This window comes from Ailuropoda melanoleuca, chromosome 8 (assembly GCF_002007445.2).
Source record: "Ailuropoda melanoleuca isolate Jingjing chromosome 8, ASM200744v2, whole genome shotgun sequence".
Taxonomy (NCBI): Eukaryota; Metazoa; Chordata; class Mammalia; order Carnivora; family Ursidae; genus Ailuropoda; species Ailuropoda melanoleuca.
The window spans coordinates 125,542,453-125,553,212 of NC_048225.1; the positions used below are offsets into that span (position 1 = coordinate 125,542,453).

The 10,760-nt window shown below is 53.4% G+C and overlaps 1 protein-coding gene and 1 long non-coding RNA gene across 2 annotated transcripts; both read right to left on the reverse strand.

The window, feature by feature from the left end:
* Nucleotides 1–4,415: 4,415 nt before the first annotated feature.
* On the reverse strand, nucleotides 4,416–5,075 carry LOC117803490. Its single transcript, XR_004627429.1, has 2 exons — nucleotides 5,025–5,075; nucleotides 4,416–4,654 (listed from the first exon to the last, which is right to left on the reverse strand). It is a non-coding gene; the product is annotated as an uncharacterized LOC117803490 (long non-coding RNA).
* Nucleotides 5,076–8,185: 3,110 nt separating this feature from the next.
* ACKR1 (atypical chemokine receptor 1 (Duffy blood group)) lies at nucleotides 8,186–9,922 on the reverse strand. Its single transcript, XM_002927274.4, has 2 exons — nucleotides 9,678–9,922; nucleotides 8,186–9,207 (listed from the first exon to the last, which is right to left on the reverse strand). The coding sequence occupies exons 1-2, from the start codon at nucleotides 9,699–9,701 to the stop codon at nucleotides 8,236–8,238; spliced, it is 996 nt and encodes a 331-aa protein (XP_002927320.1). The 5' UTR covers nucleotides 9,702–9,922; the 3' UTR covers nucleotides 8,186–8,235.
* Between the last annotated feature and the right edge of the window lie 838 nt (nucleotides 9,923–10,760).

The window sequence follows — 10,760 nt, forward strand, 5'->3', positions numbered from 1 at the left end:
CAGGGCTGGCATCATTACCTGCTTTTTCTCAAGTGGGAAAACTGAAGCCCAGAGAGCTAAGTGCCAGAGCTCAGAACGCCTCGACCCAGCTGTCCCATCTCCACCCAGTGTTCTGTCCAAACACCCCGTCCTTACCCACTTTCCCAGGGAACAGAGATGACCTGGGAATCCCTGGCAGGTGGCTGGGCATTCTTTGGAGCTGTCTACTCTGGTTAGTGGGAGGTATCTAAATTAAGATCATCTGAGGCTTGGCAACAAGGGGCTGGGGGGGAAGTAACTGGTTAGCGGTGCCTTAGTTCTACCACCTCTATTACTTAACACTAATTCCAGTGAAGAGCTTTCTAAAATACGTATTTCGGCTTCTCTGCTTTCCTTCCATAGTGCCCCTTCATCCTCTTAGAGCCGGTATCAGCTAATAATGTCCTGCCAAACCTGAGTCTGGAGGCAAGTGGAGCGGAAGTGACCACTTCTGGCCACTAGAGGGACCCCAGGCACCAGCTACAGTTTTTTGCTGCACTTGGCGGCTGGAATGGTACCTACCTCTTGGAAAGATTCAGGTCAGGTGCGCATCTGGCTAAGCATCCCTTCATTGTTCTACAGACCAGGTTTGGAAGAGACCAAAGTATCTTAACTCTGAACCAGAGGACTTTAATTCAAGGATCCAAGAAAAGAGATTAAAATCACCACGAGTGGGACCCAGACACCAGAATCAAAGAATTATACATTTTGGTCCAGCTCTTTCATTTAACATATCATCACAGGGGTTTCAGAGTCTTCTGGCCCCAAATATTCTGACTCAGAATATCTTGAATTGAGTCAAGGACTATTGAAAGCCTCTCCCCAGGCGATTCTGAAGCACTGCCAATTTGGGGGAAAGCTGCCGGACTAGTCCTGGCTCTGTCCCAGTGCACGGGACATCCCTCTGCTGTGTCTGATGATTTGTTACTGTTCAGCCTCAGCTTGAGTCCTTTCTGTAACTGTGAACTCATAACTCATATCAGATCTGTCCTCTTATTCTCTTGCGAGACACCAGTTCTATTCTCCTGTAACAGCATTTAAAAGCATGTGCAATTTATCTGTGTGTTTAGTGTCTCATCTCTGCCTCTCACATTTGTCTCTAAACTCCACAAGGGCAAGGCCGTCCTCAGATATGTTCACCACAGTAAAACAAGGCACAGAGCAGTGCAGAGCTCTGTGTGTGTGTGTGTGCGCGCGCACATGCATGTGTGTGCCTGTGAGTGTGTGTGTATTTTTTATAGTAACAAGAATGCCATAGCCCATCCCTGTCATCTGTAATCCAATTGTGGAAAGACTTTCTTAACATTCAGCTAAAATCAATCTGTTACTTCTCCTCCATCCAGTGTCCCTAGTTCCAAAGCTAGATTGGGCTTAATTCTAACTCTCCCTTCACAGGACAGCCATTCAGTGACATGAAGATAGCTGTGTGTTTTCTACATTTTCCAGAATTGGGGTCCCACCCACCTCCCCTGCTCCTTCAGCCCCTCTGTCAGGGGTGGGGGAGGCTGTCATTTCGGCCACTCCCCTTTAAAGAGCTCTGATTTGTTAGTGTGGTTCCCAGAGCTGAGCCCTCGGTTCCCAAGCTGGCCCGCGCAGGGCGGGAAGGAGTGGTGGAGCGCCCTGCCTTGGCTCTTACTGCAGCCTGAGTCCGCATTCCCTTTTTGGCAGCCACACACGCTACTGAACCATCTTTAGCCTGTGGCCAAGTGAAACCTCTAAGTTGTTGTTGTTGTTGTTTTAATAAGAACTTCTGTCGAGCCAGGTCTCTTCCATCTTGTTTTTGTGCAACTGATTTTTTAAAACACAGGTTTTGCCTTAATTTCTATTAAATTGTATTTAATTTCTGTGATTTTTGCTATCCCAGTGGACTTCCCTCCAACTCTCTGCTTCCAGAGATTTCCGTGGTTTGCTCTCTGTCAGTCAACCAAGAATGTGGTGGGAGTAGCACCATCCTGGAGATTGAAGGAGTGGCCCTAGAGGAGAAACACGGGCTTGAGACAGTCCGCTTCTTCCTCACCTCTTCCTCGGGTCACAGACAGAAAGGGGCCAACTGATTTTTAAAGCACTTTCTTCCCCGAAGCTCCACACCCTTTCCCTCTCCTCTGGGTAATTGCCCTCATTGTACTGACTTTCAGAATCCACCACACCCTCCTTGGAAGAGTGTGGAGGGAAAACACCCTCCGTTCTCGTATCTTCTCTGCATCTATACATGAAGAACGTTCCGGGCCACCACAGGGAGGCAGGACCACAGGCTGATGAAGGGCTTTGTGATTTGCTAAGGGTCTTTGGGTGGGAAATAGAAGCCCAGACTGAGCCACCAAGGTGACCAAGGACGTTGTGGGGTTTCTGTATGTCCTGGGACCCAAACACGTGTAAGATTATTAAGGAGAGACCTGGGAAGTCCTGAGAACCTAGAAAGGAAAGGGACAGGAAGGGACCGGATGGGTCCAGGGAGATGCTGATATCTAGAATTGTGTCTGAGTCATTTCTGTGTCTTCTGGAACCTCTCCCAGTGTCCTGACCTTAGGAGGCACTCAATACATCTTTTAAATGAAATGAGTTACACATCCCTAAGTGCCTTAAAGGGTTAACCTGACCAAGTGCCCAGCATTGCAGAGAGAATGAATTGCCACAGTGGGTGGGGGTGGGCTCCAGAAGGTTAGAGAAGGAGCCAGAACTCAGAGGTCTGGAAGGGGTGGCGGAATGGGCAGTGGGGGGACTGAGCTGAGCTGGAACAGAAGCTGAGGAGAAGGAAGGATTAGAAACAAGCCGCAGGGAGGCCAAAACGTCTCTTAGGTCCATGAAGAGTGTGGGCTCCCGCCCTGACTGTGATCAAATCTGAGGAGGTGGCTGGACTCCAAATTTGATTCCGAGCCAGCAGAAGACTGTCTCCTTGAACTCGGGGGCGTCCCTGGGGACTCACTTTTCCTCAAGTAAAGATGAAGGATGACAGGCCTTCCAGCTCTCCCCCGCTGCCCAGAGCTGTACCGTCCCAAAGCAAAGCAAGCATCACTCCTCCGAACTCCTCCAACCTGCGGCTCGGGGACTGTGGCTGCTGGCCGAGAGTTGACACAGAAAGCAGGTTCCCAGGCCAGAAATCTTTTATCTTTTTTCTCCCGAGACGTTATTTGAATTTAAGTTAGTGAACACAGAGAGCAGTACTGGCTTCAGGAGTAGAATTCAGTCATTCATCACTTACTACGACAGGGAGCACTCATCACAGCAAGTGCCCTCCTCAATGCCCCTCCCCGACTTAACCCATCCCCCACCAACCTCCACCTAGGCCAGAAACCTTGTGCCAACAGTCCTCCAGTCTCTTCAGCCCCCAAACGATTGAATGGCTGGGAGAGATGCCCTGGAGGACGTCAGGAGGAGGAGCTCTGGGCCCTGACATTTGTTCTGGGGAATTCTGTGTTTACTTGTTCCTCTTTCCCAAGGGCCTGTAAACCCTCCAGATTGGGGCACCACACTTTATTCATAGGAAGTTAATTAATTCACATATTTAGCACCTACTTCCTGAGCTCCGACTATGTTCCAGTCACAACAGACAAAAAGCTCCCGCGTTCTTGACACTTGTTCTGTTGTGGTGGGGGGAGGGGCAGATGAACAGGAAACTGGTCAGCGAACCAAAGAAGAAACCAGACAATTTCAGTGTATGAAACACACCACACTGGAAACATCCCAGTTGAATTGGAGGGGAGTAGCTGGATGCATGGGGTGGCCAGGGCTCCATCTCATTGGATGTCAGGAAATGTGAGTCTTGGAAGAGGTGATATTTGCATTGAGACCCTGAGGACGAGAAGGAGGCAGTCATGGAAAATGCACAGGGGAGAGTGTTCCAGGCAGAAGAGATGTCAAGTGCAAAGCCCAGAGTAGAAACCGGATTTGCCCATTCAAAGAACAGAAAGTTCTTTAGGTCCCTGGGCCTCAAACTTCCTGAGCAAGGGGGAGACAAAGCCACTGTCTGATCACGGAAATTCCTTTGTTGAGTTTAACTCCAAGGGCAGTGGGGAGAACTTGATGCCAAATTGTGGGTGTGATATTCTGTTTTCCTAAAGAGAGATTGCATAGCTTTCACTGGATTTTCCAAGAGACCTAGGATTCCCCCCTTCCCCAGGCATTAGTAACACCCGCCTTCGAGGAGAAGAGCAAGATCAGGTCCTTAAGAAAGAGACAGTTTGGGGCACCTGGGTGGCTCAGTCCTTAAGCGTCTGCCTTCGGCTCAGGGCATGATCCCGGAGTTCTGGGATCCAGCCCCACATTGGACTCTCTGCTCCGCTGGGAGCCTGCTTCTTCCTCTCCCACTCCCCCTGCTTGTGTTCCCTCTCGCTGGCTGTTTCTATCTGTGTCAAATAAATAAATAAAATCTTTTAAAAAAGAAAAAAAGAAAGAGACAGTTTGCAGCCGTAGACAGTGTATTATTCTTCCAGGATACAGGGAACCACTCAGGACAAAAGTTCAAACCATAAGCCTTGAGGAGGACAAGGCTGGGACTTGGAACATTATCTGGGAATCTTAGGGAGTAGGCAACTTTAAGTGCCCCCAAAAGGTGATACAAAGAAAGGCCACGTCTCTCTAGACATGGCACTGCTGGGGCAACTGGGGTTCTCCTGCCGGAAACCTGGTCCCCAAACACCTGGACGNCCGCTGGGAGCCTGCTTCTTCCTCTCCCACTCCCCCTGCTTGTGTTCCCTCTCGCTGGCTGTCTCTCTCTGTGCCAAAATAAATAAATAAAATCTTTTAAAAAAGAAAAAAAGAAAGAGACAGTTTGCAGCCGTAGACAGTGTATTATTCTTCCAGGATACAGGGAACCACTCAGGACAAAAGTTCAAACCATAAGCCTTGAGGAGGACAAGGCTGGGACTTGGAACATTATCTGGGAATCTTAGGGAGTAGGCAACTTTAAGTGCCCCCAAAAGGTGATACAAAGAAAGGCCACGTCTCTCTAGACATGGCACTGCTGGGGCAACTGGGGTTCTCCTGCCGGAAACCTGGTCCCCAAACACCTGGACGGTGAATTAGACACATTTGAGAAATTGCAAGGACTTCTTCCTCTCGTTTATACAACTGTGTCTGAAAGATTTTAAGTGTGACATAAGGATGGCTGAAATCCCCTACAGCTGCCCCCCAATTCCCCTATACCAGTTTTTCAAGGGGCTCTCTGGAGATCCTGCACCAGGTAGTCTAGGGAGAAATGAAAGCTGACGCCCACTTTTGCCGAACTCATTTCTCAGCTGGCCCCGCCCTCTGCGTGCCCCACATCCCTCCTGCCCAAATCACCCAGAAGATGTGCGGATTCGATTTGGAAGGATTTGGGCTTGTTAATTAACCTAAATGGTCACATTCGTCTGCAAGGTGCATTATTGTTAATTAAAGCTGCGATTCTCCTTGTGCCCAGACGGCGGGCTGCTGTTGTCAGAATAATTAGATAGCATACGATGGTTTTCATGCAAATCCCTGGCAATTAGAGCTGGCGATGAATTGGGTTTGAAATCCCAGTGAAGTTTTCAATCAGAATTCCTCAGAGGGCTGCCTTTAGGGGAAGGTGATGATGGGGCTGTGGGGTTCGGACATGGGGGTGGGAAAAAGGGTGTGAGGACAGGTATCTGTTTCCTTCAGCCTCTGGGAGGGGCCCCAGCCTGGAATAAATGAACTGTGGGTGTCACTGTGATCTTCTGTCTTCCCCGAAGAAGTAAGTATCCCTCCGAAGAAGTAAGTATCCCTCCGGAAGCAGTGGGGATGGACCCTCCCCAAGGCACGGGGAGCTCCTGGCGCTGATTACTGCTCTCATCTTTCCGAGAGGATTGTTCCTCTAGCCAGGAGGACCACTAACTCAGACACAGCGAATGTCCCTGCCAATCCGAAGACGAAATTCAGAAGGGTTCTAAGGAAGCAGGAGCTGGGTTCCTGGGGGGTGGCTGAAACGATGCCAGGTTCAGACGAGTTTGGGGGAGGCTGGTGGCATGCGGTGGGTGGGTTAGATGGGCCTGGGGTGGGAGGGCCCAGGAAAGCCTTGAAGAAGCATCCGAGGTCAGGATGAGGCTCACAGAAGAAGCATCCCAGTACAGTGGACAGTGCAGGGAAGGGCGGGGTGGGGGGAAGGACTGGAGCAAAGTGGCAGGGCAGGGGTGGGATGGGCAGGAGATAAGTATGGAGAGGCAGCTCCAACCTCCCGGACCTCTTATCAGCCACAAGCTTCTGCTTCAGCCTTGGCTTGGTGAGAGATGTGATAGGGGGCTCTCTGGGCTTCTCTCCAGCGAGACCCTGCAGGAGCCATTTGTGTCTAGGGCCCTGGCCCGGCGGGGGGAGGGGTGCACCGCCCCGGGGGGCTTGAGTACAGCCTCGCGGACATCAGGTTGACCCTGGAGGTTTCAGGACGGAAAACACCCTCCGCTGCCCCTGGACTGGGTCAGCCTTGCAGGCGGCGCCCCGAGAGGGGGTCCGGGAACGTCAGGTAGGAGGAGGGGGCGGGGCTGGCGGGTTCCGAGGAGGAGTCTCCGAAAAGGGGCTGAGAGGGAAATCCCTGTGCCGCCTTCGCGAACTGTGGTGGGAGGCCTTAGCATAACTGAGGTTTGTAAATTCTCTGTTTTTTCTTCCTTTTCACTTCTCTCTGTCTCAGAATGCCTCCCGCGGCTCCATCGGCCCTAAATCCCGCCTTTCAATTTGGGATGAGCCAATCAGCCGCGGCCCCGGTGGTTGCTAAGAGACGGGAGGTGGGGGATTTGAGGCTTTGTCACGCACCTACCCTGGAAAATTGCCGAGCCTCTCCGCCAGCCGCCTGCCAGGATGTTCTAGCTTGCGCCCGCTCCTGTCCTGCACTCTCCTAGTTATCTCCAAGCCTCGAGAGTCCGGCAGAGAGATGTAGGGGAAAGCCAGGTTAGAGCACATCTTTAGAAAACGGAAAGGCTGTGTCGGCATTCAGACAGATGGAAGGTACCCTTCAAGTTTCCCCAGCTTCCCACTGGGTTGGAGAGAGAAGCTCGGTTTCGGGTGTGCGGCACCCCGGGTAGAGGCTGAGTTTGTTGGTGGCAGTAGAAGTTGTTTCCCTTACGGAGAGGGCGTATCCCCTGTCCTTCCAACCACTACTCAAACTTGGAGAAAATCCTCCAGCACCAGGACTACGCAGCCAGAGCGTTGCTGGTGTGGGGGGCAGAGGCGCCCAGGGCATGGGGCTGTGCTGTGAAAGGTGGAAGGAAAGATTTGTTGGGGGGGGGAGTTTATTTCAGGAGCTGGGGTTCAAAGGGGAAGTTTGGGGGATTCTAAGCAAAAGATGAGCCAGATCAGATCCCCTGCCCTTGAAGTGCCTCAACCTTCTCCAATCTTGATTTTTAGCTCCCTGTACGCATCCCACACAGACACACAGAGAAGACTCAGCATAGAAGCCAGGGGAAAGAAAACTCATTTGGGTAAGGAGTGAGTCATTAATCCCGATTCCACATTCTGAAAACAAGGATGGAGAGTGGAGCAAAGCAGAGGCAGGCTCTGAGAGACGGAGGAGCCCGCACACGGGTGTGTGTGCAGCTGCACGTGGACTGGTGGCATTACAGTCATGCACCCAGCATGCAGATGGAGACAGACAGATGCACACACACACACACACACACACACGTGCACACTCAAACACACATGGGGATTAGGGTCCTGCTGAGACATGAACCTCGGGAACATGACTCCTGGAAAGTGGCTTCTGGAATTATCTTGATATGTTTCCTGGACTAGATGAGGCCCCCCGGGATGCTTCTCTCCCTGATCTCTGAGCAAGGTCAACAGGTATCAGTGAGATAGAAGACAGAAAGGAAGGCTGGACAAGTCAGACGGGGCGGGGGCCGTGCTCTGGGCTCTTCTGTCTTCTGTTTTTCTCTCTCTGGTTTCTATTTCTGTTTCATTTGCTTTCTGGAGCACTTGCTCTTCCTCCTTCATTTCTTCCAGTTTTTCAGCCATCCTGCTCCCCTCTACTCTGGCATCTCTTGTCCTCCCCTTTGAGACAGCAGTGACCCCACACCTCTAAAGACCATCTGTGCACCCTGAGGAAGTTTGTACATCATTCACTCTCTCCCCAGGCCAGCTAGAGAAACAGAGGCCAGCAGGAAAGTCTGGCATGAAACGCCTCTCTCTCCATTCTCCTTCCTTTCCTCTCTGTCCCTGGATAAAATAAGAAACCTCCGGCTTCATAAAAGCAGCATCGACTTTAATTCAGGTGGACAGGTGGTAAGAGAGCTAGGACTTGCCTCCCTGGGTGTCCAGAGGAGCAGGCCGTGTGAGCGGGAGGGGCAGGGCAGGCGGGGATGTGCGCGCGGTCTGGTGGTAGGACAGGGCCAGGAGCAGGGGTGCAGCCACGCAGTGCAGAATGGCCACGGCCTCTGCCAGGTGCTGCAGCAAGTCCAGGGCCTGCTGGGCCAGACACGTCGACAGGACCAAGGCCTTGGACCGCACAAGAAAGTCCAAGCCCACAGCCACCCCATGAAGCCACCAGAACACAAACCAGGCCCACAGGACGTTGACCCAGGGACACGGCCCCCTGCCCAGTATTTTCGTCAGTGCCTTGGCTCCTAACAAAGCGAGGGGCAACATGGTGAAGACGGTGAAACAGGCCGCGGCGTGCGAGAGCTGCAGAAACCAGTGGCTCCTGCTGAACGTCAGGGAGCAGAAGCCCAGGGAAGTGTCGCTGGCCAGGGTGACTGGCAGCCCCAGGAGGATAGCCATTCCCCAGAGTCCCACTCCCAGTCGCAGGGTGATGTCAGGGACCTGCCTTCTGCCCATTTTGGGGCCCAGGCAGGCATGGCACACTATCAGCAGAGCCTGCGCGAAGGCTGAGCCATACCAGAGCATGTGGGCCAGGTGGCACAGAGCTGTGCCCTGGACGCCACGCAGCCCCGGCGCCAGCACGGGCACCGCGATGCTGAAGAGGGCGCTGCCCACGGCTAGTTGTACTAGCAGAGGCCGTTCGGGGCACACCCGCCAGTGGAAGAGAGGTCTGAGGAGCGCGAAGAGGACCGCGCCGCTGGCGAGGATGCCCAGGACGCTGGTGAGGATGAAGAAAGGCAGCGAGGACTCGTCCAGCAGGCTGCAGGAGCGGCAGGGCGCGGCCGCCTCCACATTGCTGTAGTTATAGTTCAGATCATAGGAATCATTAAACTCGTCCCAGATATCGTCTCCAAAGGTGAACTTAGTAGAGTCCCCCTCCGCCACCTGGAGGACAGTCCCAGAGCGGACAATCAGATCATCTGTTTACCCCACTGAAGAGTCCCTGGGAATGACGGGGGCAGGAAGGGGAGTCAGAGGGAGGCTAGCCTGGAGGAGTGGATGCAGTGGGGACCATGGGACAGGATGGCACAGGGAGCCTTGGAGCCTGGGCAGAAGAGAAGGGAAGGGGACCGGACAGTCTGCAAGAGCCGGACAAGGTCAGGGCCAGGGCTCCAGGGACCTGGATGGATGGGGAACGCAGGAGACCAGAGTAAGAAGGAGATAAAGGGAAACAGAGGGAAGGGAAAGAGATGAGGGGAGAAGGAAAGAGGTGCAAAGGCCCCGGGACAGACAGGAAGAGGTGGTGGGGCAAAGAGATGGGGGACTGTGGGCAGAGAGATGGGGGACTGTGGGGCAGAGAGATGGGGGACTGTAGGCAGAGAGATGGGGGACTGTGGGCCTGGCCCCACACTCACCTGGTGTTGCAGACAGTTCCCCATGGCGCTGCTGGGCTGGGGACAGGCAGAGACAAGGGCTGGGAACGTCCCGTGGGTGGCTGCGGCTCCCAGATAAGTGCCAGGGGCTAATGAAGGCCCTCAGTTCTGGGCAGGGCCATGGGATAGGCAGCGGGGGGGAGCTGGGCATTCAGGAAGCCTTCGCCCCACGCCCATGGCCTGCCTAAGCCTCAGGCCCAGAAGGGGCACTAGCCTGGGGCTTCCTGTTTTGAGGTTGGATTCCACTGGTGGGGACCTGCACTCGGGAAAGGAAAAAGGCGGCCAGCAGATAGTGGGTATTTTCCCAAAGGTGGAAAGGGGGGCTGAGAAGCCAGGGGGGTTTCCAGCAAGAACGGAGTCTTCAAGCACCAGGAAGGAAGAGGGGCCAGGGGTGACTTGTGAGACAGAGATAAGAGACCTGCTGGGAAGGCGGAGGGAAGGGGAGTCGATGACTCTCACTGACTCTCCACCCCTTGAATTGGATCCAAGGAAAGATAGCTCCAGGGCGACATTTGTGGGACGGAGTGTGAGTGGCGCCTGGGGTTGGATCCCACACTGCTGATAGCCCCAGGGCTGTGTGTGCCCCAGTCGTGTGTGTGTGTGTGTGTGTGTGTGTGTGTGTGTGTGTCTGTGTGTGTGTGTGTCTGTGTGTTGGATGTCATATGCATATATCTGAGTGCTAGGTGTTAGGCAGGTGTCTGGGTGTTTCAGTGTGAGGACAGGAAGGGCTGGGGGCAGCTGTCAAGGCTGCATAAGGAACCCACTTCGCGGAGCGATTGGGCGCTCGCCTAGCCACCTATGGGCGCATGAATGCATTTTCCATACCAAGCACAACACACAGTCTGACAAGTTAAAGCAGGCTCTGGAGGACAATGGGACAGCATATTTTAAAATGGGACTGTTGCCTATGGGGTAATCTCTATTCATATTTCTGTTGGGGGACATAAAGGCTCTGGAATGGCTGCACCGGCCTGGCACCTGCCAGTATGCGCGGCTCCTTACGGGGGTGGGGTCTTCTATTTCTCCCTGGCTGGCAGAATGAGAGCATTTACTCGGCAGACGCAG

Excerpts from the sequence above, each read along its gene's own strand:
- ACKR1 (XM_002927274.4), bottom strand. The coding sequence starts at position 9,701 with ATGGGGAACTGTCTGCAACACCAG. Across the intron at positions 9,208-9,677 it reads GGAACTGTCTGCAACACCAG|GTGGCGGAGGGGGACTCTAC; the intron begins GTGAGTGTGGGG and ends ACTGTCCTCCAG.